The sequence below is a fragment of the Chlamydotis macqueenii genome, chromosome 8 (assembly GCF_036417535.1).
Source record: "Chlamydotis macqueenii isolate bChlMac1 chromosome 8, bChlMac1.mat, whole genome shotgun sequence".
In the NCBI taxonomy this organism is placed as follows: domain Eukaryota; kingdom Metazoa; phylum Chordata; class Aves; order Otidiformes; family Otididae; genus Chlamydotis; species Chlamydotis macqueenii.
The window spans coordinates 15,050,890-15,077,025 of NC_141563.1; the positions used below are offsets into that span (position 1 = coordinate 15,050,890).

The 26,136-nt window shown below is 60.1% G+C and overlaps 5 protein-coding genes across 10 annotated transcripts in view; 4 read left to right on the plus strand and 1 right to left on the minus strand.

The window, feature by feature from the left end:
- The first annotated feature begins 38 nt into the window (after positions 1-38).
- PLPP6 (phospholipid phosphatase 6) lies at positions 39-3,541 on the plus strand. Of its 2 annotated transcripts, XM_086754049.1 has the most exons (3): positions 39-65; positions 290-723; positions 2,638-3,541. In XM_086754049.1, exons 2-3 carry the CDS (start codon positions 306-308, stop codon positions 3,006-3,008), a joined length of 789 nt encoding a protein of 262 aa, XP_086610175.1. In that variant the 5' UTR covers positions 39-65; positions 290-305; the 3' UTR covers positions 3,009-3,541. The 2 variants fall into 2 exon arrangements, with proteins under 2 accessions (XP_086610175.1, XP_010120980.2); XM_010122678.2 differs by lacking the exon at positions 39-65 and having other exon boundaries at positions 200-723.
- A 1,814-nt stretch (positions 3,542-5,355) lies between these two features.
- Positions 5,356-10,717, plus strand: LOC147599943 (flavin-containing monooxygenase 5-like). Of its 2 annotated transcripts, none has more exons than XM_086753812.1 (9): positions 5,356-5,486; positions 6,777-6,934; positions 7,141-7,329; positions 7,419-7,581; positions 7,815-7,957; positions 8,352-8,551; positions 8,917-9,266; positions 9,634-9,706; positions 9,931-10,717. In XM_086753812.1, exons 2-9 carry the CDS (start codon positions 6,803-6,805, stop codon positions 10,274-10,276), a joined length of 1,596 nt encoding a protein of 531 aa, XP_086609938.1. In that variant the 5' UTR covers positions 5,356-5,486; positions 6,777-6,802; the 3' UTR covers positions 10,277-10,717. The 2 variants fall into 2 exon arrangements, with proteins under 2 accessions (XP_086609938.1, XP_086609939.1); XM_086753813.1 differs by lacking the exon at positions 5,356-5,486 and adding an exon at positions 6,250-6,362.
- Positions 10,718-11,450: 733 nt separating this feature from the next.
- On the plus strand, positions 11,451-15,520 carry LOC104486245 (flavin-containing monooxygenase 5-like). The gene is made up of 8 exons (XM_086754111.1): positions 11,451-11,585; positions 12,655-12,843; positions 12,933-13,095; positions 13,586-13,728; positions 13,980-14,179; positions 14,270-14,619; positions 15,008-15,080; positions 15,163-15,520. The coding sequence occupies exons 1-8, from the start codon at positions 11,451-11,453 to the stop codon at positions 15,518-15,520; spliced, it is 1,611 nt and encodes a 536-aa protein (XP_086610237.1).
- A 729-nt stretch (positions 15,521-16,249) lies between these two features.
- PRKAB2 (protein kinase AMP-activated non-catalytic subunit beta 2) lies at positions 16,250-24,434 on the plus strand. 2 transcript variants are annotated; one of them, XM_086753289.1, is made up of 8 exons: positions 16,250-16,309; positions 18,948-19,125; positions 19,367-19,533; positions 20,427-20,520; positions 21,107-21,227; positions 22,483-22,616; positions 22,923-22,991; positions 23,490-24,434. In XM_086753289.1, exons 2-8 carry the CDS (start codon positions 18,964-18,966, stop codon positions 23,565-23,567), a joined length of 825 nt encoding a protein of 274 aa, XP_086609415.1. In that variant the 5' UTR covers positions 16,250-16,309; positions 18,948-18,963; the 3' UTR covers positions 23,568-24,434. The 2 variants fall into 2 exon arrangements, with proteins under 2 accessions (XP_086609415.1, XP_086609417.1); XM_086753291.1 differs by having other exon boundaries at positions 21,107-21,221.
- Positions 24,435-24,605: 171 nt separating this feature from the next.
- PDE4DIP (phosphodiesterase 4D interacting protein) overlaps positions 24,606-26,136 on the minus strand; it is a 30,785-nt gene continuing 29,254 nt past the window's right edge. For all 3 annotated transcript variants that reach the window (XM_086753287.1, XM_086753286.1, XM_086753285.1), the window contains 4 exons: positions 25,798-25,935; positions 25,584-25,722; positions 25,413-25,459; positions 24,606-25,169 (listed from right to left, as the gene is read on the minus strand). In XM_086753287.1, the coding sequence (XP_086609413.1) occupies positions 25,137-25,169; positions 25,413-25,459; positions 25,584-25,722; positions 25,798-25,935 (357 nt within the window). In that variant the 3' untranslated portion in view covers positions 24,606-25,136. The remainder of the gene's footprint in view (positions 25,170-25,412; positions 25,460-25,583; positions 25,723-25,797; positions 25,936-26,136) is intronic.

The window sequence follows — 26,136 nt, forward strand, 5'->3', positions numbered from 1 at the left end:
CGGGGCGGGGGGGGGAGGAGGCGGAAGAGGAAGCGGGGCCGCGCCGGGGCCGCCTGGTAGCGGGGGTGAGGGGGGAGCGAGGGGCCTGACACCCTGGGGTGCCCTTGGGGGGGTCCCGGGGACTCAGCAGGAGGTGACGGGGGGCGGTGCAGAAGCGGGAGGTGCTGAGCAGGGTGCGGCGAAGGGGAGAAGCAGGCCCGGGCCGGGGATGTGGGTTTCTGGGCGGCTCGGTCGGGTGCCGGCACCAGAGCAGGCCCGGCAGCCGGTGAGCGGCCCTCACCTCTCGCAGGCCACCTCCCGTCGCCATGCCGAGCCCCCGGAGCAGCCGCGAGCGACGGGCCGCCGCCGGTGGTAGCAGCAGCAGCAGCCGCCTGGAGTTCCTGTCCCTCCTGAGCCAGCGCAGCCCCGCCGCCCCCGACAGCCCCTCCCGCCGCAAGGAATCCGGTAGCTCGGCGGCGGCCCCGCTGCCCGAAGAGGACTGCATGAAGCTGAACCCCTCCTTCCTGGGCATCGCCCTCAGCTCCCTGCTCGCCATCGACCTCTGGGCCTCCAAACGCCTGGGCGTCTGTGCCAGAGAGGGCTCGGCCTGGGGAAGCGCACGCCCTCTCATGAAGGTCATCGAGGTTTCGGGGCACGGCATCCCTTGGCTGCTGGGCACCTTCTATGGGCTCTGTCAGAGCGACAGCTCGGCGGCCAGGGAGGTGCTGCTCAACCTGCTCTTTGGTGAGGCTGGGGGCTGGCTGAAACTGAGGGGGGGAGGATGGGACACAGCTGAGTACACCTCAGCCTACTACAGCCCTGAGGGAGCCAGGGGATTTTGAGTAACTGGTGCCAGCTCCTCTGGGGTGCCTGGTACCAGAGTGAGTAACCCTGCAGCTGGAGGGCATGGTGGCATGGGTATGGCTCATCTGTCATCCCACCAAACACTCCAGCCACACACTGTGGAACTCCTGACAGTTAAACTGCTCCTGCAGTTGCACAAAACTTTCAGAGCCAAACTCTCTTTCAGTTCTTCAGCTTATCAGGACAGCGCATTCAAGGTGCAGCTTCCTGGTGTTGAGACACCAGCCCTTTCCCTGAAAAGCTGCTCTGGCACACAGATGTCTGCACCCTCGGGCTCCCTGCAGGCAGTACCTGCTTGGATTCATCTGTATCAGCCAGTGAGGAAACTTGGTTTAAAGCATGCATTGTCATTTCATGTGGTACAAATTCCTCCTCCTCCCCAGCATCCCATCTTATTAGGTACACTCAGATTCTTCATTTTGTTCATTTAGAAACTATAGCAGCTCCAGAGCAACAGAGCTTTTCAGGTTCCTAGTTATTACTCTTTTAATAAGTTGCAAATAATTGGTATCTCACACTTATTTGAATCAAAATTTGCTTGGTGGGAAACATACGGGTTTGTGTACCTTTTTCATCTAGCAGCACAAGGTTAAATTACAGTCTCACAGCCAAGCTGTGGGAAGGGGTCTGGGTCCAGCCTAACCTCTGCTCCAAAGAGGTCTGTCCCAGCACCCTCAGTGCTCTGGGCCAGAGCCACCCACCCCCTCTGCAGCACCCACATGGGGACACAGTGTTCCCTAAAGCTGAATCTCCCAAACCATGTGTAAAAAGAGAAAAAGTGATTTAACTAGGTTGACATGTGGGAAAAAAAAAAAAAAAACAAACAAACCTGTTCTTAAATGATTAACCAAAGGGAATGAACTGAAGTGACCAAAAGATTTGGTGTTCAGACACGAGCTTTAGGACAAGCAGAAGTCGGTCCCTCACACAGGACTTTCTTGGAAGAAGTAGCCCTGGCTGTGAGCACTGCACTAGCCAAGCTAACATGCCCTCCACGAGAAGCTGCTCTTGCCAAATAGTGGCTGAACACTCCTCACAGGCGCTTCACCTCTGACTTCTAAGGGCAGCCACCATTGTGTAAATCATCCTTTATTCAGCTCTTGAAAACCAAAGCATGGTTAAGTTTCTGGCATGAATCCCTCCGGCAGCAGGGGGAAGCCAGAACTGCAGGAGCCCTGGCAGCGCCACAGGAGCTCAGGGCCCCTCACCCTGAGCTGAGGGGTTGAAGTGGGTTGATCATTCACCTGTGTCAATTTGACCCCCAGCCATGAGGGTAGGGAAAGCAAGGTCAAGTCAGCACAGGCTTTCAGGAAGGGAGTTGTGGGGAATATTAACCCCTCTGTTGCCTTCAGATTCAGGATCAATTTGAACCCTGAGTCATGGCAAGATTGGATTTTACACAGAAAGAAAAGCCCTTGCGTGAGAGCTGAGCCGAGTCTTGTTGCTGGCTGTGGCAGGCAGAGGGTCTGACGCTGCACGAGGGCTGCATGCAGCAAGAGCGGAGGTTGAAGATGTGCTCTTGCTGGAGGAGGCCAGGCACTAGGTGAGTGCCATGCTCTCTGCACCCAGGGACTGTAGCCATGGGAAAGGTTGCCCTCTCTTAGCAGGTTTTGGTGGCCCAGTGCTTTCTTCTCCACTAATGGCTCTGCTTTGATTCTTGCCTTGTTTTCCATGGAGGGGGGCAGGAAAAAAAAAAAAACAAACCAAAACAAAAGGAAAAAAAAAGGCACAAAAAGACAACCAAAACATTCAAACAAAACCAAACCTTGCTAACTCACTCTTACTGTCTCCTAGCGTTGCTGCTGGATCTCGTGCTGGTGGCCGTGGTGAAAGGCCTTGTCAAGCGTCGACGGCCCACCCACAACAAGATGGACATGTTTGTCACCATCTCAGTGGACAAGTACTCCTTTCCGTCGGGCCATGCCACCAGAGCCGCCCTGGTCTGCCGCTTCGTCCTGCACCACCTGGTGCTCGCCGTCCCCCTGCGGGTCCTCGTGGTGCTCTGGGCTCTCATCGTTGGTGTTTCGAGGGTCATGCTGGGCCGGCACAACGTGACGGATGTGCTCTTCGGTTTGGTGCTGGGCTACGCACTGTACAGCGTGGTGGAGTACTGCTGGCTGTCCCCACTCAACGCGCCTGCCCTCTTTGCGCTCTGGAGCCATTGATGGCTGGGTCCCTCCCAAAGGAGGGGGCATGCACCTGGTTTTCTAAGCATGCACAGGGAGGGGATACTGGGACTTGAACGCACACCCTAGACTCCATCTATTCAGCCAAGACTTCAACAGTAGCGGTGCGGCAGGCTCCTTGGCTCACACTTAGATGTTTGGTGCTGTCTTGCCCTCCTGAGGGGCTGTTAAGCAGAGAATGCACTGGCCAAGCAGCTGCACTGACTGTTCTCCTGTGAAAAACCAGTCCCTGCAGAGCCCAGGGAGGGCTCAGCACATTCACCTGGCAGCTCACTGCTGATACTGTGAATTGGCATGCCCATGCTGGGCACCTGTTGTGTTAGGCCATGGTGTTTGTGGTAGCTGTGGCTTTGCAGAGATTTGTCTGCGATCACCCATGTATCTGTATGCTGTAAATACACCAATCATGTTGCTGTTGTGAGCGTGCCCTGGGCAGCCTGCTCCATAATGCCTGCCTGGAGGGGACTTGCTGGGGTCTGTCCTCAGGTTTATAAAGAGCTCTAACTTCCTAAGCAGTGTGTCTCTTCCCTATTGCTCTCGATTTAAGCACTGCAATGAGGCCAGATCTCAGCTAGCAAGGACACAAGCACCTGGCTCTCAGTGCCATGAGGAAGGGATGGTGCAACAGAGGGTTTGGGCCATTCATGCCACCTCCAAGAAAGTGGTAACTGGCAAAGCAGCTCCCAGCAGCAGCCTGCTCCTGAAGCCCCTGTGCAGAGTTCACAGCTCCTTTTCCCCTCTCCACAGGATTTTCAATCTCCCAGGGGGTACGGTGCATTCACAGCAGTTCCTGTTTGTCAGCACATTACCAGCACTGCTGACAGCATGCTGTGGAACAAGCCCCTTCCCCATAGCCCTGGCTAGCCACACACCCCTCACCCAGGCTGCTGGGCAGCTCAGCCTTACCTGCACCACTTGCAGCAAGAGGCTCTGGCTCTGCCAACTGCCGCCACCACCACCACCACCACCACAGCTCCCCAAGCTCTGGGCAGGCTGGCTCTCCTGCCCTGGCAGCCTTTTTCCCCAGAGAACTGCTTGTCCTTAGCAGGAGGGGAGCACAGGACCCAAAACAAAAGGAACCACAGCCAGGCAGGGAGTGAGTGGCTCTGGACTGAGCTTAAATAGTGCTCCCAGCATGTAGAGGGGGGTGATTGGGTCCAAGTGAGGCTCATCATGGCCATTAAGGGCTATTAGTGCACTCAGGGCCCTGGAAAGCACAGATTAAGCTGTATTAAAACCAGGCAGTGTTTTCAGTGTGCTGTTCCTCTGGGTGAAGCGTGCAGGAGCTGGAGCAAACAACCCATCTTCATCTGTCACCCACCAACCCACAGGGGCTGAAATTAAAGCTCTTCACATGACAAGAGTCCCTCAGAGCTGAGCCCTGTCCCGCTGGCACAGTGAGCTAGTGAAGCTACCACCTGTGGGTTTGCACTCCAGTGACAAAAAACCAAAAATATCCCTTGGGTTGCACTGCGTGCCTGGCAGCCAGCTGGGCCAGTCTGGCGTGTGCTCGGCAGCACTCAGCCAGCCCTCCCACCCCAAGGCAGATCAGCTCTGTGGTGGCTGTGGGACCACAAGCAGACAGCAGACTCTGGTGTGGTCAGAGTTTGGGGCGATCAGGGCTTGCTGAGCTCTGCCAAAAGATCTTAGCTCTACTTTTTTCCCAAACACCGGGTGCTTTTTGTCCAAGTGGTTCTTACAGCCATTGGGGTCTTCCTCTCCAGGCCGTGGAGGAGTACAGCAGCAGCTCTGTGCGTCTGTGGCTTGTTCCCACATCATCTGTGTGCCAAAAGTTTCTCCAGGCTTACTTGCAGCACCCTCCACGAGCTGCTTGGTGGAACCTGCCATCAGCAGGGCACAGCCCCGCTGGGACACAGGCTGCCCTGCCACCCTCTCACCTCTGCTCTGCTTCTCCTCACCTCTGCCAGCAATACCTTTGGTCTCCTCTTGTGTTTGTTGTCACTTGTCAGCGCTCCTCCGAGCATGTGTGCCAGCCTGCTGATAGGCAGGGTGCTCGGCATGTCCCGCAGCACCTCTGCCCGCTCCAAATGCCCAGAGCAGACGTGTCTGTGTGCGCTACCCACCATGTCCTCTGTCCTGGGTGTTCACCGAGCACAGAGAACCATGGCTTTCCTGCAGATAGCAACAAGCCAGTCTTGACCGAAATGCCATGGCTTGACCGTGCTGCACTCCTGCAGTTCCCTGCGCCTGACAGCACGGTTCAGCTGGGCCATCAGCCCCAGCACAGTGGGGGCAAAGTCCAGGGCTGTGCAGCCTCTTCTAGCCACCAAGGCAGAAGGGCAAATTCGAAGGCAACCTGCACAGAGGTTTCACAGCATAGCTGGGAGAAGTCCCCTGTACCTGTCACCCTTGGGCAGTCCCTGCAGAGCCTGCAAAAGAGACAAGCCAGCCGAGAGCGGAGCCTCCACGCTGTCCCTGTGCTGATCTCCTTGCCTGGTAAGCGATGCTTTCGATGCTTTTTGACAGGCAGGCACGGAGTGTGGGTTGACAGCTCAGCGCCTCTGCCTGGGGCAGAGATCAGCCCTTGCCAACAGTGAGGGATGGAAAGAGCTTTATTACACTTACTGCAAACATACTGTGAGTTTAGAAAGTTAAAACCATTGCAGCAGAGCTTGGCCCCCCCACAGCCCTGCACCTTGCTCAGATCTGGGGGGAAGCTCCCCGGACACAGGAGAGCAAATTCCCCTGCAGCCCCCAGGGGCTGTCCGGCTGCGAGAGCCAGCGGCGTGCCGGCGCAGTGCTCCTGGCACCCGGGTCCCACCGGTCCCAGGACGCTGATGGGCCAGGAGCAAGCCGCAGCTACAGGGACACTGTGCCAACATGCCCAGCCTAGGGGCATGGGGTACGTGGACGATGCAGTGCTGGGTGCCACCGAAGCAGCCAGAGCTGCGTGTGCCCCCAGGTAGCAGCATAAACAGGGTTGAGCTAATCCTGATAATCCCAGAGGTAAAAGTTCAGGGCAGAGTTTGTTTACCCGGCGTGCATGCCACGTGCACCGGCTGCATCTCTGCCTCTGCGGCAACCCCGTGTCCCCACAGTGTCCCCCCATGGGGGTTCCCAGCTCTTTACCCCACCATCCAAGGCTGCGGCGAGAGCCGCTGCCGGAAAAGACGACGAGGTGGCCATGAGCCAGCGCCGACGCTGGCTTCCTCTCCCCGTCTCCGTGGGAGGAGTGACGGAGGGGGAGGCCCTGCTTGCTTCCACCACGCACCATAAAGCCAGGCCGCCATCCAGCATCACCGCTCGGGGCGACCCGGCAGAGACCCTGCCTGCTGCTGGCCTTTCACCGGCTGCCGATCCCGGCGGCCACAGGTCAGTTGAGGGCCTTCCCACAGGCTGCCGGCACGCAGCAGGCGCCGGGGCAGAGCGACAGCCATCTCCCTGGGGAAGAGAGAGGGCAAAGGGCAGGCAGAGCGGCCATTGCCCACCCGGGAGGGAGCCATCGGTAACCGAGGCAGGGCACGGCACTCCGGCGTGCCTCCATCGCCAGGACTTGGCGTGGGCAGGGAGATTTCAAGGCTCCCTGGTGCTTGGGAGCATTTGTCCCCATGATTTCCAGAGGCACCACCATGGTGACGCAAGGACCCGGACAGGTCCTTGCCAGGGGGGAATAGCAGTTGCCTCTCAGCCCCAAACAAAATTTTGGGGGCTGCCTCTCAGCTTTGGTGCACAGGGCCAAAATTGCACCCCTCGCCCCTCAGCCCCACTCTCCGGCACTGTCCCCAGGCAGAGACCCAGCGGTGGAAGGCAGCATGACGAAGAGGGTGGCCATCATCGGAGGCGGCAGCAGCGGGCTGTGCGCCATCAAAGCCTGCCTGCAAGAGGGGCTGGAGCCCATCTGCTTCGAAAGCACTGGGGACATCGGAGGGCTGTGGAGGTTTGAGGTAATGTCTGCTGGCCGTGCATCCTGCTGAGGGTCAGCACCGCAGCAACTGGGGATCAGCAGCAGTGGCACGCACCCGGCCGTGGCAGGGTCCCAGGGGAAAGGCTGAGAGCAAGGGCTCCACACAAAGGGCCACCACATCAGCCACAGCCATCCCTTCCCATCGCTGCCCCTGTGCCAGTGCTGAGCCGTGCCCCGCTCCCGCAGGAGCGCCCCGAGGAGGACCGCGCCAGCATCTACCGCTCCGTCATCATCAACACCTCCAAGGAGATGATGTGCTTCAGCGACTTCCCCATCCCCGAGGACTTCCCCAACTACATGCATAACTCCAAGATCATGGAGTACTTCCGCATGTACGCCCGGCGCTTCGACCTGCTCCGCCACATCCGCTTCAGGGTGAGAGATGGAGGGGGTGCAGGCGGGCAGTGGTGGTGGCGGGGCCGGGGGGCAGAGGGTTCCTGATGCCCACTGCCTCCCGCACCCAGACCAGCGTGTGCCGCGTGGCCAAGCGCCCCGACTTTGCCGCCACGGGCCAGTGGGAGGTGGTGACGGAGAGCGAGGGGAAGCAGGAGGCGGCCGTCTTCGATGCCGTGCTGGTGTGCACCGGGCACCACACCAAGGCGCACCTCCCGCTGAGCACCTTCCCAGGTACCGCCCCGCACCCCAGTGCAAGAGAAAGCTTGACCACGGGAACCCCTCTTCTCCCTGCTGCTCTTCCTCCCGGCCTCAGCATTTCCCTGCCTTGCTTTGACTCAGGGAGTGCTCCCATGCTCCCCAGGAAGGGTCTGGCAGTGCCAGGGAGGGTCCCTACTTCAGCTTTTGGCGGGGTGACTCTCCAGCCCGGCACCAGAAAGCCAAGCATCCCTCCTTCCCGTCGGCAGGCATCGAGAAGTTCAAGGGCCACTACCTCCACAGCCGAGACTACAAGGATGCCTGGGATTTCACGGACAAGAGGGTTGTTGTCATTGGGATTGGAAATTCGGGATCGGACCTGGCCGTGGAGATCAGCCACGCAGCCAAGCAGGTGAGCAGCGGGAATGGGGTCCCAGTGGGCAGGGCAGCCACCCGTGGGACACTGCTAGCTCCACGAGGACACTAGGACCAAGGTGCTGGCACGACCACCACTCCATCCCAGCACTCATTGCATTCAGCACCGTGGGCACCCGACAATCCCAGTTGCCAGGCAGCAGCGGCAGCTGAGACTCTATCCCATACGGATACACTGATTTCCATCCCTGAGCCCCAGCCTGGGGCTGCCCCTGCCAGGTGGGTGCCCGCACCTGGCTCCCTCTGCCCTCCGGATCTTCACCCAGCACGTGGGCAGCGTGAAGAGGAGTGATCCCAGGGCAAGGATGTGGCCCTCTGAGGTAGTCCCCCAGGACCACCACAGCCTTCAGGAGGTTTCCTGCTTCACCCAGGTCTTCCTCAGCACCCGCCGGGGTGCATGGATCTTCAACCGTGTTGGAGATCAGGGCTACCCCATTGACATCATCTTCACCACCCGCCTGAGGGCCTTCCTGCAGAAGCTGCTGAGCTCATCCATGGTAAACAACTTCGCCGAGAAGCAGCTGAACGCGAGGTTCAACCACTCGCACTACGGCCTGAAGCCAAAGCACAGGTGCCAGCAAAGCTCCCCCTGCCCAGGTTGGACCCCTCGGCTCCTCCCGTGTCCAGCCCTGCTCATCCATGTCCCTAAGCCTAGGCTGGAGCTGAGGCACCAGCCCTGGAAACCCAGTTAATAGGCACGGTGTCCCCAGGCAATGCTTGAGGGAGCCACCACTGCCCCTTCTGGGGACCTTGGTGGTACCAGAGCAGTAGCAGCTGCCAAGCATCCCTGGGGGACCAGCCCCATTGGTGATGAGCATCCTCAGGGCTGAGCATCCCTGAGGACAAGCATCCTCAGAGCAGGGAGCAGTGGCCGGAGCAGGACACGGAGCAGAGACACCCTTCCACAGCATGCTGATGGCTCCTTGTGCCTTCCAGGATCCTTGACCAGCACCCAACCGTCAACGACGACCTGCCCAACCGCATCATTTCGGGCAGGGTGCGCGTGAAGCCAAACGTCCAGGAGTTCACAGAGACATCTGCCATCTTTGAGGACGGCACCAGGGAAGACATCGACGTTGTGGTCTTCGCCACAGGATACAGCTTCTCCTTCCCCTTCCTCGAGGGCTGTGTAAAAGTGGTGGAGAACCAGCTCCCCCTCTACAAATTCATGTTCCCTCCTGACCTGGAGAAGCCAACGCTGGCTTTCATCGGCCTCATCCAGCCCCTGGGTGCCATCATGCCCATCTCTGAGCTCCAGTGCCGCTGGGCCACCCGTGTCTTCAAGGGTAAGTAAGCGAAGCAAACCTCCCCTGTGGTTGCAGGCCGAGCCTGCACCCCTGGAACCAGGGCAGATGGCGCCAAGCCATGTTTGGGAGGCAGCAGCCGGCTGTGCCATCACAGTCACGGGCGATGGCATGGCCACCTTGCAGCCGTAATGGTGAGCTGGGCTTTTGCCTAAGCAGCTCAGGGACATCGTACCCTGATCCCCATGGGCTGCTCCTTCCCATCCTGGGAGCTTGGAGAAGCTCGGGTGCCAGACCACCCGCCACGGTGGTGCTGGCAGGGGCACAGCACCCAGGCAAGGGCAGCACCGCAGCGGCCACTGTTGCCAGTGGGGTACAGCACCCCTACACTGCAGCTCATCCTCCCTAGGGCTGAACACGCTGCCCCCACGGCACGACATGGAAGCTGACATCAAGCAGAAGAAAGACGCTATGGCAAAGCGGTAAGACCCCTTCGGGAACAGACGGCTGCTCACGGGCACCTGTCCTGTCCCGTGGCTGCATCTCGTCACATTTAGCCGTGCCAACAGACGGCAGGGATGCGCTCGACCGCACTCACCCCGCTGATCCTTCCCGATGGTGGTCTGTCTGTCTAATACCTCCTTGCCGGCATGCAGGACATCTGCCGGCTCTGCCACCAGCACCCACCCACCCTCCCTGCCCGCAGGTACGTGAAGAGCCAGCGGCACACCATCCAGGTGGATTACATCCCCTACATGGACGAGCTCGCCTGCCAAGTGGGGGTCAAGCCCAATCTGCTCGCCCTCTTCCTCACCGATCCCAAGCTGGCGCTGGAGGTGGCCTTCGGGCCCTGCACACCGTACCAGTACCGCCTGCGGGGCCCGGGCAAGTGGGCAGGCGCCAGGGAGGCCATCCTCACCCAGCAGCAGCGCATCATCAAGCCCCTGCAGACGCGGCACATGGAGGAAGAAGCATCAGCCCCTGCTGTGCCTCTCATCTTCAAGCTGGTCGGGGCCATGGCTGTCCTTGCAGTCATTTTTGCTTATTTGTAGGTGCCCTAAAAGTGCAGGAAGGGAGGCTTTGTGATGTGCTGGGGGGGCTGGCCAGCCACAGCCACCCCTTGCGCCATGGCAGCCTGTGCACCCCAGTGCTGGCGGGAACCCTCCTGCCTGGCATGGCCTTGCCGCAGCCACACCACGAGCTTGGGGTGCGCAGAGTCTCCCTGGCTGCCGAAATAACGCCTGGGCCCCCACTTTGCACCTCCTCCTGGGGAGCCGTTGCCAAGGATGGACAAGGAAACCTACTCACGTGCAGGGTAAAATCCAGTCCCTCTCAAAATCCAGTCCCTCTTGGCCAGCTTTCGACCCAGCGGGGATGCACCAGCTTTCCTGTCGCCTATAACCCGGCTGTGCCACCGCTAGCTCTGCTCACAAAAGAGCCAAGCAGCAAAGGCACAACAGACTTCCTAACTGGATAAAAGCATTTTAAACAGAGCCAGGTGTCCGCCTCGTTACTGACACCACCCCATGCGTGCCAGGGGGGACGCACGGGAGTTTGTGGTCAGCCTCGTGCTGATGGCACAGCTCCAGCTCCACAGCAGCGTGGGCTGCGTGCACATGCAGGCATGCACACGTGTGTATCCACAGCAAAACAGCCTTGCCCAGGATGTGCGCCACTGGAGCAGGTCACAGTGGTCACAGCTGAGTGTCATGGCTCAGTGCCACCCTCGCCACCCACACGCAGCCCCTCCAGAGGATGGCTGGGGACCCAGAGCAGTGACAAGGGGGTCCTGGCCACCACACACCTGGGCCGGCACGGTTGCTGGCCACCAATACCCTGAGCATCCTCCCAGTTTTATTTTCCACGCCACGACCTGCCGAAATCTGGAGCGTGGTCACATCTTGGCCTCCACGCCCAGGAAGTCCCAGGGCAGCGTCGGCATCATTAAGCGCTGACTGAATCTAATGAGCCGCTTGCAAAGGGCGGGCGCGGGTAGGAGGTGTGGCATGGCAGCGAGGGGAACCTGTAGATCATGTCTGCAAGAAACACATGTTGTGACAGCCCAGCTGAGCTCGGTGGCTCACAGGAAGCACAGGAACAGCCATCCCAGAGAGAGCAACACCACGCGTCTCCTCAGTGTGACCCACTGGGCTCCAAATCCTGCCGAGCGTGTGCTGCCCCTGCTGAGGCTTCCCCGCCATCCTTGCCACCACCGCACCACGGGACATGGCTGCCCGGCGCGTAGCCATCATCGGGGCCGGTGCCTCTGGCCTGTGCGCCCTGAAATGCTGCCTGGATGAGGGGCTGGTACCCACCTGCTTCGAGAGGAGTGGGGATATCGGGGGGCTCTGGCGTTTCGAGGTAAGCCCCGCGCCGTGCCGCCTACCCTGCAGCAGCAGCACGGATGGGATTGGGGTTGGTTGATTGCATGCGGGTTATTGAGGAAAACCAAAGGAAAAGAAACCTGCTGTGGCAGCAGGAGGTCCCCGTGGTGTCAGCTGGTGTGCCAGCCACACTGGACCCGTCTCCTTCCCACGGACCTTCCTCAAAGACCTTACCTGAGGGCTCACTCCCCCGGCTCAGTTTTCCCCCTTCCCATCCCTCCCTTCCCAGTTTCATCCATCCCTTCCCCTGCTGTTTTGCTCCTGGTCCCCTCCAGCCCTTTCCTACCCACTCTGGTCCCATCTGACCCAGCTGGCTGTCCTAGTCCCAGCCCTTCCCTGGAAGTCCCGGTTCCTCCTCTCCCTGCTTCTGTGCCACTCACCCACACAGAGGCACCAAGCGTTGCCTCCTCTGTGCCTTGGCTCTTCGTGCCTCAGGGAAGCCGCATAGCTCGTTTCTGCCCCCATCTAATGAGGCTGCTGACTTTTCGCCCTGGGGACCCACCAACAAGAGGACAAATCTTCCCACCGTGCCCTGATACATGGGTGAGAGAGCCCGAGGGGGGACACGCAGCACCATGCCAGCTTGGGATTTGGGGTGGCTCAGTTACAGCCCACCGGTTCTGCCCACGGTGGGTCAGAAACAGGGCTGGTGCAGAGACCCGGCGAGCAGGAGAGGCCACTCAGCTGGAAGCACCAGAGCTGGCTCAGCAACTGGGGAGATCTAATGTGGCAACTGGGGCAAGAGCACCACAGGCAGCTTTGGGAATGCACCACCTCACTGGGGCCAAGGGTGGGAGCAGAGAAACTGAGGCACAAGACCCCACAATCTGCTGCCACCACTGCATGGTCCTGCCAACCCAGAGCATCTTCTTCCCTGTTTTGTGTGCTGGACAGTTGCACCCGCAGGAGGGTGCTGGGCGCAGGGACGGGTGCCACGACCACCCATGGCTTAATCCTGCACCCACAGGCAGGGTGGGGCGCCAGGCAGGTCAGGCAGCCAGCCCGCGGTCCCTGTGCCAGTGCCGAGCCGTGCCCCGCTCCCGCAGGAGCACCCCGAGGAGGACCGCGCCAGCATCTACCGCTCCGTCATCATCAACACCTCCAAGGAGATGATGTGCTTCAGCGACTTCCCCATCCCCGAGGACTTCCCCAACTACATGCATAACTCCAAGATCATGGAGTACTTCCGCATGTACGCCCGGCGCTTCGACCTGCTCCGCCACATCCGCTTCAGGGTGAGAGATGGAGGGGCTGCAGGCAGGCAGTGGTGGTGGCGGGGCCGGGGGGCAGAGGGTTCCTGATGCCCACTGTCTCCCGCACCCAGACCAGCGTGTGCCGCGTGGCCAAGCGCCCCGACTTTGCTGCCACGGGCCAGTGGGAGGTGGTGACGGAGAGCGAGGGGAAGCAGGAGGCGGCCGTCTTCGATGCCGTGCTGGTGTGCACCGGGCACCACACCAAGGCGCACCTCCCGCTGAGCACCTTCCCAGGTACCGCCCTGCGGGCTGCTCGCCTGCTCCCTAACAGCCCTGGGACCACACTCCTGTCCGGCTTAGCCCCCACCCCGCTTTGGCTGCTCCCAAAAATGCCTCCACAGGTTAATGCACCAGGTGGGATTGCACGAGCATGCTGCTATCCCACGCATTTTGGTCTGTCCTTGGTGACTCTTGCCATGCCATCAGCTCCTCTGTCCCCAGTACTTGGCACTAGGCAGAAACTGCAGGAGAATTTTGGAATGGGAGCATGGAGGTCTCCAGTCCAAGCCCAGCTCCAAGCCAGGCCAGCCCCAAAGCCAGGACAGGATGCTCAGGGGCACACTGAGCATCTCCCAGGCTGGAGATGCCACTGCCTCGCTGGGCACTATCCCAGGGCTCCATCGCTCCCACTGGTTATGCTGGTCCCAGCCTTTTCCAAAAACACACCACACAGCCACACCCTGCCCCACGGCTCTCCTCAGCATGGCTTCCCTCTCTCTTCCAGGGCTGGAAAAGTTTGAGGGCTGGTACTTGCACAGCCGGGACTACAAGAGCCCGCAGTCATTTTCAGAGAAGCGAGTGGTTGTGGTCGGCACTGGGAATTCAGGCATCGACATCGCGGTGGAGCTGAGCCACGTTGCCAAGCAGGTGTGCTGGGAGAGCCCCTGGGGCTGGGGTGCTTATTATTTGGACCCCAGAGGGCACTAAGCAACCCCCCACCATCCTGTGGGCTCCCCTCTCTCCAGCACCCAGCCATGAGCACCCCATCCTCTCTCGACGGTGGTGGCTGTTATGGTTCCAGCAGCTACACCAGTATCTCTGTCTGAGGACCACAGTGGGGGCCCAGCCCGGTCCCGAGAATGGTGCCACACCACCACCTCCCCTCTCCTTCCTCACAGGTCTTCCTCAGCACCAAGCGTGGGACCTGGGTGCTGCACCGGGTGGCAGACAGTGGGTACCCCTTTGACTTGTCCTACATCAGCCGCTTCATACAGCTCCTCCAAAACCTGCTGCCCCACAACGCCAGCAGCTTTCTTCTGGAGAGGAAGCTGAACACCCACTTCAACCACGCGCTCTATGGCCTCCAGCCCCAGCACCGGTGAGTGCCCTGGCAGCACCCTGGGGACCTGCCCCGGCACTGCCCATCCTGCTGGCTGGGCCCCACACGAGGTCTGTCTGTGCCTTCCAGGGTCCTTGACCAGCACCCAACCATCAACGACGACCTGCCCAACCGCATCATTTCGGGCAGGGTGCGCGTGAAGCCAAACGTCCAGGAGTTCACAGAGACGTCTGCCATCTTTGAGGACGGCACCAGGGAAGACATCGACGTTGTGGTCTTCGCCACAGGATACAGCTTCTCCTTCCCCTTCCTCGAGGGCTGTGTAAAAGTGGTGGAGAACCAGCTCCCCCTCTACAAATTCATGTTCCCTCCTGACCTGGAGAAGCCAACGCTGGCTTTCATCGGCCTCATCCAGCCCCTGGGTGCCATCATGCCCATCTCCGAGCTCCAGTGCCGCTGGGCCACCCGCGTCTTCAAGGGTAAGTAAGGCAGTGGCAGGGGACGCAGCCAGGCTCCCCTGGCCATGGCGAGACTGAGTCATTCAACTGGCAGCATCCCCTTGCTCACTGCCACCCTCCGCTCACCTTTGCTGTCCTCCTTTTGCATACTCATAGGGAGAAAAAAAAAGCGTTGCATTCTGCAATAAGCCTCATGCTCCTCTTCTCTTGTGGGAGCCACTAACGGGTCCCTGCAAACCACCTTCTCCCTCTCTTCTCCTGTCGTTACTTTCTTCGCTGTGCCTCCTGCTTTGCTCCTGCCGTGGTGGCACATCAGAGGTGCAAGCAGAGGCCAGGCTGGGCTGCAGAGCCAGCCCAGACCATGGTGGGAGCACAGCCTTCCCTCCAGCCACGGCCTCCTCTTCCCCAGGGCTGCAGGACCTGCCGCCATCCGCCGACATGCTGGCTGAAATAGCACAAACCAAGGAGAAAATGGCCGAGCGGTAAGGACCCTGCACAGGCTTTGCCCCTGCCACCATTACCCCACACCCACATGCCAAGCCCACCCGCCCTCCCTGCCCGCAGGTACGTGCGGAGCCGGCGGCACACCATCCAGGTGGATTACATCCCCTACATGGACGAGCTCGCCTGCCAAGTGGGGGTCAAGCCCAATGTGCTCACCCTCTTCCTCACTGATCCCAAGCTGGCGCTGGAGGTGGCCTTCGGGCCCTGCACACCGTACCAGTACCGCCTGCGGGGCCCGGGCAAGTGGGCAGGCGCCAGGGAGGCCATCCTCACCCAGTGGCAGCGTGTCGCCAGGCCCCTGCAAACCAGAGCCAGGGACCGTCCTGCCCGCTCCAGCTCCGTGCCCCACATCTTCAAGGTCTTCTTCAGCATCGGTTTGATTGTGGCCACCCTTGTCTACGTCTTACTCTCTTCTTAACTTAAAAAAAAAAGGAGACTGCCAGTGGCTCCTCCTGGCAATCTTCTGCCTTTCCTTTGGCCTTGGGTGTTTCTGTAGTCTCTTGCTAGGTCTGCTGCCACGTCAGGAGGCGTGGAGGGAGTTGGTTCCTTGGAGATGCAGCCTGGTCTGTTTCACCTTCCTGCTGTGCCATACCAGGTCTCATCGGGGGCTGCCCTGAGGACAGGGATCACTGCCCTTCCCTAAATCCTGTCCCAGCAGCTCCACAAGCTCTACCCTTGGGTCGTCGGCATAGAGGTGGTGTGGAAACTGGGAACTCGCCCGGCCAGGGCACCTCGGGAAAAGGGCAATAAAGCTTGTTCCCGTGCTGAGGGGACCGGGGACCACGCTGCGTGGGCTGTCTCAGTCTCTAGTGTCTGTCCTGAGGAGTCTGTCCTGCCCACGAAAGGCTCGGCCAGCCCATGGGCAGCACTCTGGTCACTTTCACCCCCCAGCCGGCCTGCCCACCCCGCAGCCTGCCAGCCCAGCCCGAGAGCCAGCACGCACCTCCTCCCCGGGCCCCAGCCCCAGCCCTGCCCTCAACCGACATGGCCGCCCCAGGCCGGCCGCCCTTAACAACAACGGGCGAAGCCGCCCTCAAAAAACATGGCGGCTGCCGGGCAGCGGGGAAGCCGGTCCGCAGGGAGTGGGGGGGGCGCGGCCATAGAGCGGCGGGCGGGGGCGGGCCAGAGCGCCCCGCAGAGGCTGGCGGTGGCGGCGGGGGGTGTCGCCATTTTGGACGGAGGCGGAGAGCGGGGCGGCGGCGGGCAGGTGGGGCAGCGGTCGGGGCCGGGGTGTCGCGGGTGGGTGGCAGGCGGTGGGTGAGGCTTGGCTGAGCGTTCCCACGGGTGACACTGCGGTGGGTAACGGTGACACCGGCCCTGCCCTGCAGCCGGCTCGGAGCCCCTCGGGAGGGCCCTGTCCCTCCCCGGTGCGGCCCGCTGCCCCCCGCACAGGGCCGTGGCAGGCGCCGCTTCCCCGAGAGCTGGCGGGGCCGGGGCGCGGGTGGCCGTGGGCCGAGCGTGCCGGGACGGCCCCGCCGCCGGGTTGCGGAGCCCTCGTCCCAGCCCTGCCTGCATGGCGTGGGTCCCGGGGGAGGGAGGCTGTTCCCAGCACATCCCCTTAACCTTAGGGCAGCCCCAGGGCCGAGCTCTGGTTCGGGTCTCCAAAACGGGGAGGCGGGAGAGTCCGGGAGATTCGGGCTTCCCCCAGGTACCCGGAGGTGTCAGCCGAGCGGGCAGCTGAGGGTGCTAAACGCGGACCCCGTCTCTCCAAAATAAACCCCCTCAGGCTAGTTGCCTGTGTTTCCCAGTGCCAGTCACCAGCTTGGGTGGGAGAGGCAGCAAGCGTGGCGCTTTTTGAGGGGAACTGGTGTATTTCACCTGTCATTTTGAGAAGCAAAGTGAGGACACGGGGCTGGGTGAAACTGAAGGGGCCTTGTGATCCGGCGGGCAGGCACCCACCTTGCTGCGGGCGGCAGCTGGCGGCGGATGCGCCGAGAGGCTGCGGAGGTTTGCTTGGGCCTTGGCAGCGTTTCCATCAGTGACTGGGACATACTTGTGTCACACTGTCAGAGCGTGCTGCGCCGCAAGGGCTTGTCTGAACACAGGAGGGTGCGAGCTGTAGAAGTTAATTTGGTAAGGCCAAGTACCGCGGGCTGCGCACGAACAGCTCGCTGTCCCAGCGCGGAAGGGTGCCTGTGTGCACCGTGCAGGAAGTGGGTGGTCTTGTCTGCCTGTACGTTTGGATGCCACACGCCAGAAAGGAGCCGCTGCTTGGGAGAAACTTCAGGAAGCGTTTGGAGAGCGTGACCTGTAAGGGACAGCCGGAGGGACTGGATTCCTTTTAGACAAGAGAAAGGAAAGCATTCACATCTGTTAACACCTGCACATATCGCTCAGGTCTGACTTGGTACAAGAGAATATTCAGTCTTTCCTAGCTTCCTCCCATAGATGAGAAGTAAGGGAGCCTTAGTGGAGATGCTGGGGAAGAAGTTCCTCAAGAGCAGGTCTAGTGGCACAGGGGCAGGTTTTGTGAGGAGCTGGCTGAGCCTCCCCCAGGGCAGAGGGGGAAGATGTCAGAGCAAGCAGTGCAGCTCGTCTGACCTGGATCTTCAGGTACGCTTGATCCTCACTGAGAGGAGGTGGGGATACAGGTTAGCTGCCCTCTCGAGCAGCCTTTTAGCCCTCGGGATTTAAGAAATACTTTAATAATTACTCTGTAATGTTCTAAAGCCCAGCTTTGGCTGGCAGCCTTGCCTGGCACCCTTTGTATAACTTGATCTTCTAAACAAATCCCCAAACGTCACAACTAAGTGCATGAAGCAAGGCTGGCTGTCTTCTTGCCTTGCCCTGCAGAGCCCATGATCCACTGATCATACGTTAAGCTGGAAGCTGCAAAATACCCTTTTTTGGGAAGGGGGCAAGAACCCCGATCTGTCTTGGCTGCTGGAAACTGGGTAAAGCTTGAAGAGTCCTGTGTAGCTTGCGGTGGCTTTGGTTTTTGTCCCAAGAGGTGTGCAGTTGTTCATGGCTTGGTGCTGTATGGCCAGTTCTTCTACTTTGCCTTCTCTGAGCTGGGTGAGAGCACGGATGACAGCCCATCTCCAGCTTCAGAGCGGCACTGAGGCATCTGGGCTTGCCTTTCCCTTGTCGTGTGCCTCTGGATGGCCAGGGAGATGCTGGAGCGCTTGGGGTGGTGCCGTCGGTTAGGGTCGCAACAAGCAGACCTCCTTGCTGCGCTGTCCCACAGCTGACACGGTGGCTTGCCCGGTGAATCATAAGTGAATGCCGTTGAGAGCTGAGCCTTTTGCAGACACTACAGCATTAGCCCCACACCTTGGCCGAGCTCCAGCTTGGGCAATTCCACTCGAACACTTTAAATTCTCCCTGTCGCCTTCGCCAGGGGCGAGGCTCCGCTCTTCTGCCTGCGAGCTCTTGGAGGCTTGTTGGGAGCTGTTAAACAGCTGCTACTTTCACTCTCCGGCTGTTTTCTAGCTGGATGTGGGGGATTTGTCTGTAGAGTCAGACTGAAAGAGCTCTGTTAACGCCAGGTGATCGATTTGCCAGTAAAGGTTGGCTTTATTTTTCCCCAGCAGCCCCTCTACTATGCCAACTGCTGAAGTCTTGTGTGGGACGCAGTGTAACTCTTACCAGTTTTGGAGTATAATCATTACCAGCTTAAATAGAGTGATGGTTCATAAGGATATGGCTATAATTAGGTCAAGCTGTCTTGTTTGTTAAATTCCTGTTCAGCTCCCAAACTTGGCAGTGGGAATGAACTTTGGGCCTTTTTTAGGATTGCTGTCAGTCTCCTCTGGCAAAGAGCACTGGGAAACGGCGCCTCTGCTCCTCTCCTCGCTGCTGGAGCCCGAGGGCGCAGGCTCACTGCTGTTCTCTGTCTTTCACAGGGGCTGCCCAACTGTCATGGGGAACACCACCAGTGAACGAGTGTCTGGGGAGCGCCATGGCTCCAAGTCCCACCGCTCGGACGGCTCCGGTGCCCCCCACCCCGCCAAGGAGCATCCACACAAGATCATGGTGGGCAGCACCGACGACCCCAGTGTTTTCAGCTCACATGACTCCAAGGTAGGGGGTTGCTGCTGCCTTCCCTGTCCTGGCTTCGGGGCCCTGGCTGGGGCTTCAGCTCACTGGCTGTGCGGGGCCGAGCTCCCAGCCATGTGAGGGGTCTGTGGAGAGCTGAGAGGCTGGAGGACCTCTGCCATGCTCTGCTCTGGGGTGTGCAGGTAGGCTGGTAGAGGCCAGGAGGAGCTAAATGTGGTCCCAGTTGTCTCTGTGTCTCAGTCAGACTCTGGTTTTCTTTGCTCAGATTCCTGGGGACAAGGAGTTTGTGTCATGGCAGCCAGATCTGGAGGAGTCAGTGAAACCATCCCAACAGGCTCGTCCCACTGTCATCCGCTGGGCCGATGGAGGCAAAGAAGTCTTCATCTCCGGATCTTTCAACAACTGGAGTACCAAGATCCCGCTCATCAAGAGGTAGCCAGTCCCTCTACATTCTCCTCTGCTCCATCACAGGGAACATTTTCCCTTCTCTGTGCTGGTTGCTGTTCCCTTTGCTCACCTGGCTTTTCTCAGTTCACCCAAGCTGGAGGGTCTGAGCACAGATACATAGTCAGCTTCTTCCCTGGGCAGTGCTGTGTGGCGGTCAGAAGTTATGAAACAGAGGGATGGGTCAGGACAGGATGGGCCACTTTGCTTGCCCAGCTGGATGGCACGCAGCACCTAGTCCTGGCAGCAGAGCCCTGCCCAGGTGCGCGGCAGTTTCCTGGAAGCTGTCAGCTCTTCCCTTGACTGTGGCCTTACCCCATGCCTAGTTGTGTTGTTGCCAGTGGGAGCTGTTTGTTTGTCCCTCATATGTCTTCCTGCCCTAATGTTGTTCTCGCTGTTCCCCAGTAACATCTGTGATTTCCGTGGAAACAGCATGTAGGACTCTGGGCATAATCCCAGCAAATCATCTGGAATAGGTTTATCTCAGTTGCAGGCCGCTAGCCTTGCTGTCCCCGTCCTGCAGTGCCAGCGGGGGATTAGATGTGTTGCTCATGCATCCTCTCCAATGCATCTTGCGCAGGGCATCTGCCGTGCTGGTTTTCCTTGGGCATGCAGGGCAGGTCTGTAAGCTGGACTGCCTCCTGCGCTCCCTGCAGCTGATCTTCTAGGAGTTTGAGCCACACTAGTGCTCTGAACGCTCGCGCCTGTTTTGTCCGTGCCTCAGATCACTGACGATGAGCAAGCCTAGCCCTGTGTGAAGGCGTTGGGGTGGAGGGGCTGGGCAGCACGTGAAAAAGTGCTGTTTGCTGGGACCCTGTGAAGGAGCAGCATCCAGAGCATCAGTGGGGTAATGCTGTTGCACGTCTGTTCTCTCTGCACAGCCACAATGACTTTGTTGCTATTCTGGACCTCCCGGAAGGAGAGCACCAGTACAAATTTTTTGTGGATGGCCAGTGGGTCCATGACCCGTCTGAGGTAACTCTCAAAGCTTTAGCCCTGCAGATCTTGCCTTCTTCAGGGGACCAGACATGATGTAACTGTAGTGGAGGGGGAGCAGGAAGAGCAGAGAGTCTCTGCCAAAACGAAAGGGGCACCTCCATCCCGTGAGTCCTTTTGGAGGCTGGTTCCTCTGGGCTTAGATGAGCTGTACAGGGGAGTGTCAGGGAGGTACTGAGGGGCAGGGAAACACCAGAAGGTCTTTAAGCCCCATTCAGAATTGACCACGTGGGAAGACAGGCTATGGGGTCAACATTCACTTGCAGGTTCCCCTCCAAACTGAATTACACGGTAGCAGCATGGGAAAGAGAGGGCACTTACCCATCGGCATGTAGCAGGATGGAGGATGAAACTAGGAGGTGATGTAGGAGCCTGGGAGTAACGGGAAGTCCTCCCACGGTAAACAGGAGAGATCTGCAAGCACAGAGCAGAGCTAGATGCTGGCCACCTGTGCTCTGAGGTAATGGTGTAGCAAAGACAGCTTGGGCTGGGAGGATCTAGGAAGCTTTGTGTATGCTTCAACTGGAGATGAACATAGGAAGATTCTTACCTCAGTTCTCTCCAGCCTGTGGTCACCAGCCAGATGGGGACGATTAACAACCTGATTCACGTCAAGAAGTCTGACTTTGAGGTGTTCGATGCTTTGAAGGTGGATTCCCTGGAGAGCTCAGAAACCTCAGGTCGGGGTGAGTTTTTGTTGCATTACAGCTTTGCATGTGCTATTTTCCACCTCCTCTGCTCTCAGACTCACTGCTCTGGGTGCGAACAGACTCCCTGAGCAGAAGTGTGGGCCCACACCTGGGAAGAGTAGCACTTATCAGCATGTCCTCAGCAGCCCATAGCTGAGGCCTTGTCGCCGTGGAGGGACTGTGCTAGTGTAACTTGTTCTGTGCTAGCACTGTCCCAGAGCAGGGTCAGTGCCTGTGCGCGTCTGAGGCAGCCATTTCAGACTGGTGAACGCCGGGAACGTCACCCCTTTCTGTCTGCTCAACTGTGAGTAAGCCATCTGATCTGGGGTACAAATTAGGCAAGAGCAGGATCCGGGTTATTTTCAGCAGCTGCTCTTGGTTTTCATGCCAAGGTAATTTGTACCAGCGCTAGCACATCAGAAACCTCCCTTTCCACTCGCGTTACAGCAGCAGGTTAGGTTACCACGCGGACGCCGGCAGTGCTGGCTCAGTGTGAAATGCTGGCAGGTTGCTCAGTGGTGTTTCGGTTGAGGGTGCTCTGAGCATGTCTTCCCGTCCCTGGTACAAACCTCATCTCAGATATAGCTCAGACATAGCTCAGCTCCACGTCCTTGCCCAGCCTGGGCGGGTGATACTTTGTTGTAAAGAAGCCAGCAAGCAGCAGCAGCTCCAGGGAGGTAGAGCCCTTCTGGGTGCTGGCTGTTCCAAAACGATCAGGTCAGATGTGGCTGGGAGATACGGCCAGGCCAGCTTCCGGTCACCACAAGCTCTCGTGGTCCCTCACACAGGCTGAGCAGCTGCTCAGTCTCGACTTCCCATCTGCCTTTTCTGGGACCTCCTTGTTAGGCAATTCTGCAGCAGCGAGAGCGTGCAGGTGTGCTGCTTGCTGTGCCCGTGCCTCTGCTGCAAAGGGTACAGCTCTGGGGCAAGCTGGCTGCTCGCTATGGGGAGAGGGACCCAGCTGTGCACAGAGCCGTGCACGGGGGTCTTGGGGTGGATACCACAGGGTGCTTGTGTTGTATCAATGCCTGTACCAGCTTACAGCCCTACGGGGAAATGCCCAGGGCTCGCCTGGCTGCTTATCCTGCTGTGAAAAGGCTGAGCTGTTGCTGTAGGATAGATGGCCACAGCTCACGGAAGATGTTTGTGCCTGAAAGACCGTGCTGGGTCCTTCTCAGCTTCTTGAGAGCTGCTCTGTGCTCGACGGTCCTTCTTTAGCCATTTCATGTTTCCTCCCGTCTCTTCTCTTTAGACTTATCAAGCTCGCCACCTGGTCCTTACGGCCAAGAGATGTACGTCTACCGGCCCGAGGAGCGCTTCAAATCCCCACCCATCCTCCCACCTCACCTCCTCCAGGTCATCCTGAACAAGGACACCAATATCTCGGTGGGTGCCAGCATACTGCCTGCATACGGAGAGCCACGCTGGGGTTGGAAGGGAAGTCCTGTCTGCAGGGGCCTTGTCTCCCCTTGGCTGGGGCCCGGCCCTTGGCATTTCCTGGGAAAAGCATCACTTTTCCGATTAACCACACTGGTTTGGCCCCTTGCTCTGCCCGGTGCTTAGCTGGGCTCTGTTCCTGCTCAGAACAACCAGAGACGCCAGCAGCTCACATTGCCTGAGGTGGCAGCTCCCTGTGACGGCTGGGGCGGGTCAGGGCTCTGCTGTTCCCCTGTGACACTCCTCTTCTCCTAGTGTGACCCGGCGCTGCTGCCCGAACCCAACCACGTCATGCTCAATCACCTCTACGCCCTGTCCATCAAGGTAAGAGCAGGTCCCGTGCGGCCGCTGGGTGAGGGAAGGGGAGCTGCTGTGGCTGCCAGGAGCATGCAGCACCCACAGGGAGCAGAACCTGGACAGCTGTGGGGTGGGGACAGGGGTGCAGGGATGGGAGGACCCACGCAAGGACAGCTTGGCTGCTCGGTGAAGTGTGTCACACGCAGGGATTGTTGGTTGCGGTCACCTCACAGCCCCCAGTTCCCTGTAGCTGCCTCCCCACGGCGTGGTGGAGCTGGGCAGCCCCAGGCTCTCCTGTTGTGTACCAGACCCTTCCCTCGCTCTGCCTGGGCTCCCGGTCGTGCGTGTTGGACGTGTCTCACCGGCTGTGAGGCTCAGGACTGCAAGGACGGGCTGGGGCTGCTGTCTGAGCCCACAGAGCCCTTTTCCCGACGGCTGCCTTGGGGCTGGCACGCTCCGGGGTCGGCACAGCCGGGCTTTGCTGAGCTCTCCCACCTGCTCCCGCTGACACTGTGTCTCTCGCAGGACGGCGTGATGGTGCTCAGTGCCACGCACCGCTACAAGAAGAAGTACGTCACCACGCTGCTGTACAAGCCCATCTGAGCCGGGGCCTTGCCCACCCCCACCACGCAGGACACGGAACGCCGCTTTGTCTGCACACACTGGGCCACCGGGACTGTGTGAGAACTGGTCACTGGCTTCAGCCTCGAACCTGGCAGGGACACAGGCCCCGGTGATGAGCCCCGGGGCTGCTGGGGCCTGTGACACTGTCCCATCCTACTGGTGTGGTTTGATTTAACCCTTGGTTTCCGCCCACCTACAGCTGCCCTTGGCTTCTGTGAGTCTCTGGGGCCGCTTTGTTTGCTGCTCACCAGAATAGCCTTTCCTCGCACCCAGCACAGAAGGGGCTTCACCCTACCCATCTTCTCCAGCCTGCAAGGGCCCCGAGGCGGTCCCAGCACTGCCCCCAGCCCAGGCCTCCAGGAGCATGTCCTACCTGCTGAAGGTTGCTGCGCTGTCCTGGTGATGAGCCTCCAAGGCCACCTTGATCCCCTAAGGGCTCTGGGATGCCCCAGCCTGCGCGCTGTCCTGCAGCCCTGAGTGTGGGGCTGGCCCTTTCCTCATGCTCCCCAGCTTTGAGGAGGGCTCTCAGCTGTGGCCGCAGCCCCAGCCCTCTGCCAGGTTCAGCGTCGAGTCAGCGGGAGGGAGGGTACAGCCGGACGCAGCCACGCTTACCTGCCGCCGGGACAGCACCGACAAGGACTGAAATGCCTGCCCCGGCCCCAGGGTGGAGCGCTTCTGTGGGGCAGGGCTGACCGTCACAGCCCAAGGGGCACCTGTGCATGCCCATGCCGGAGGGGGCCTGGGGAGAGCAGAGCAGGGCAGGACCCCTGGCTACGCCGCCTGCTGCCGGAGCAGTGCCCTGTGACAGGGTTTTCTCTATTTATTACAGTATTTATTGTTCTCGGTGCTGCTGGCCTGGTGTTGGTGGGGCGCGGAGGGGCTCTGGAGCAGCAAGGGAGCGCCTGGTGGGGCACAGAGCTGCCTGTGGGGGGCTGGGTTGGAGGGCTCAGAGCCACCAGTTGGTGGTTTGGGGCTGGGGGAAGACTGCTGCAGAGACGGGCGTGCCAGAAACACCACAACCCAAAGGAAACCTTTATTTGGGGCCTCTCCAGCCACTGAACAGTACATGACATTTCTTACATCTTCCTCCCATGCTGGGGCCCCAGGGAGCCCCCAAAATGCAGCTCTGGTACCTCTATCTCTATATGTACATATACATACATCCACGAGCAGGGACGAGTAAGCAGCAGGGTTACAAATGGGACCAAGTCCTGGGGCAAGAGGTGCTCAGTGTGGGGGGGCTGTGATGCCCCACTCTAAGCACCAGGGGGAGGGGCAGGGGGGGTGGGGGGAAGCGCTGAAGCGTGGGGCAGGCAAAGCCCAAGCCAGCAGCTGCTGCTGCGATCACAAGCGAAAGTGGACTGAGGGCACACGACCACCATGGAAGCCCCAACCCACTAATGGTGCAGCACGGGGCACCCCAGACCCCTCTCCACCCCAGCCCTTGGAGTAGCAGGCACAGGGTCCGCTCCAGCGTGGCGCGGCTCGGCTCGGCAGGCAGCGGGCTGTTCCCCAGCCGAGGGTATCGCTCCCTGCCCTGCCTTTGGCTCACGCGACAGGCAGGGCCTGCTGGGCCTTCACCTGGTGAGAGAGCATGCGTGGCGATAAGGGGGAGCACGGCAGGCAGGCCTGCAGCTGGGACATGGGGGCATGGGAACAGACAAGGAAAATGGGTCCCTGTGTGCCCCCCACGCTGCGCCCAGCTGGCCCCTCAGCGCCCTCCATCAGCCACCACGCTGCTGGCAGGGCACGGGGGTGTCTGCTGTCTGTGCCCATCACCAGGGCATCCACCCCATCCCACGCTGGCTGCTGGAGCGGGCTCACCTCCAGGTTTGTCCTGGCCTTACGCAGCACGTTGTGGGTCCTGGTCACTGCGAGGGAGAAAGGGACGGAGTCAGTGAGGTCCCTGCGCTGGGGAGCCATCCCAGGCACACAGGGACCAGGCCAGCTTGGCTGTGCCACCCCCGGCAGCAGGATGCCACCCAGGCCACCTACGGTGGCTCATGATGAACTGCTCCATGCTGTCCTTGAGCTGGGCTGTGCTGCGCAGCTGCTTGGCTGTATTTTGCAGAGCATCCTCCTTCTTGGAGAGCTGGGCCCGCAGTGCCGCGATCTCGCCCTGTAGTGCCTGCTCCTGGGACAAGATGGGCACCACGAGCGGCAAGCGTCCAGCCCGGACCACCCTGCCAGCCCCCAGCCCGGTGCTTACCTTGCCCTGGTGCTGGGCAGGGCTGACGGGCAGCACGGTGCTCCAGAAGGCAGAGAGGAGAGATGCACACTGCTCCAGGATGCGGTGCAGCGCGCTGGCGCTGCCACAGAGGTGCTCCGCGCCTGCCCACCCCAAGGCCTGCAGGAGAAGGGTGCGGGAGCGAGTGCTGCTGGGGCACCTGCATCCCGCTGCACCTGGGTGCTCGCCGTGCCCGGCCCAACACTGCAGGGCAGTGCCGGCAGCAGCCCCAGGCTGGACGCTACCTGCCGCTCTCCAGCCCTGCGAGCCTCGGGGCTGGTACTGGGCTCAGGAGCCGCTTTATGCAGGGGTCACAGAGCA

Coding starts and splice junctions, on each gene's coding strand:
- LOC147599943 (XM_086753812.1), top strand. CDS start 6,803: ATGACGAAGAGGGTGGCCATCATCGGAGGCGGCAGCAGCGGGCTGTGC. Junction 7,958..8,351: donor TCAGCCACGCAGCCAAGCAG/GTGAGCAGCGGG, acceptor TGCTTCACCCAG/GTCTTCCTCAGCACCCGCCG. Junction 8,552..8,916: donor GGCCTGAAGCCAAAGCACAG/GTGCCAGCAAAG, acceptor TGTGCCTTCCAG/GATCCTTGACCAGCACCCAA.
- PRKAB2 (XM_086753289.1), top strand. CDS start 18,964: ATGGGGAACACCACCAGTGAACGAGTGTCTGGGGAGCGCCATGGCTCC. Junction 19,126..19,366: donor TCAGCTCACATGACTCCAAG/GTAGGGGGTTGC, acceptor TTCTTTGCTCAG/ATTCCTGGGGACAAGGAGTT. Junction 22,617..22,922: donor ACAAGGACACCAATATCTCG/GTGGGTGCCAGC, acceptor CTCTTCTCCTAG/TGTGACCCGGCGCTGCTGCC.
- LOC104486245 (XM_086754111.1), top strand. CDS start 11,451: ATGGCTGCCCGGCGCGTAGCCATCATCGGGGCCGGTGCCTCTGGCCTG. Junction 11,586..12,654: donor GGGGGCTCTGGCGTTTCGAG/GTAAGCCCCGCG, acceptor CCGCTCCCGCAG/GAGCACCCCGAGGAGGACCG. Junction 13,729..13,979: donor TGAGCCACGTTGCCAAGCAG/GTGTGCTGGGAG, acceptor CCTTCCTCACAG/GTCTTCCTCAGCACCAAGCG.
- PLPP6 (XM_086754049.1), top strand. CDS start 306: ATGCCGAGCCCCCGGAGCAGCCGCGAGCGACGGGCCGCCGCCGGTGGT. Junction 724..2,637: donor GCTGCTCAACCTGCTCTTTG/GTGAGGCTGGGG, acceptor ACTGTCTCCTAG/CGTTGCTGCTGGATCTCGTG.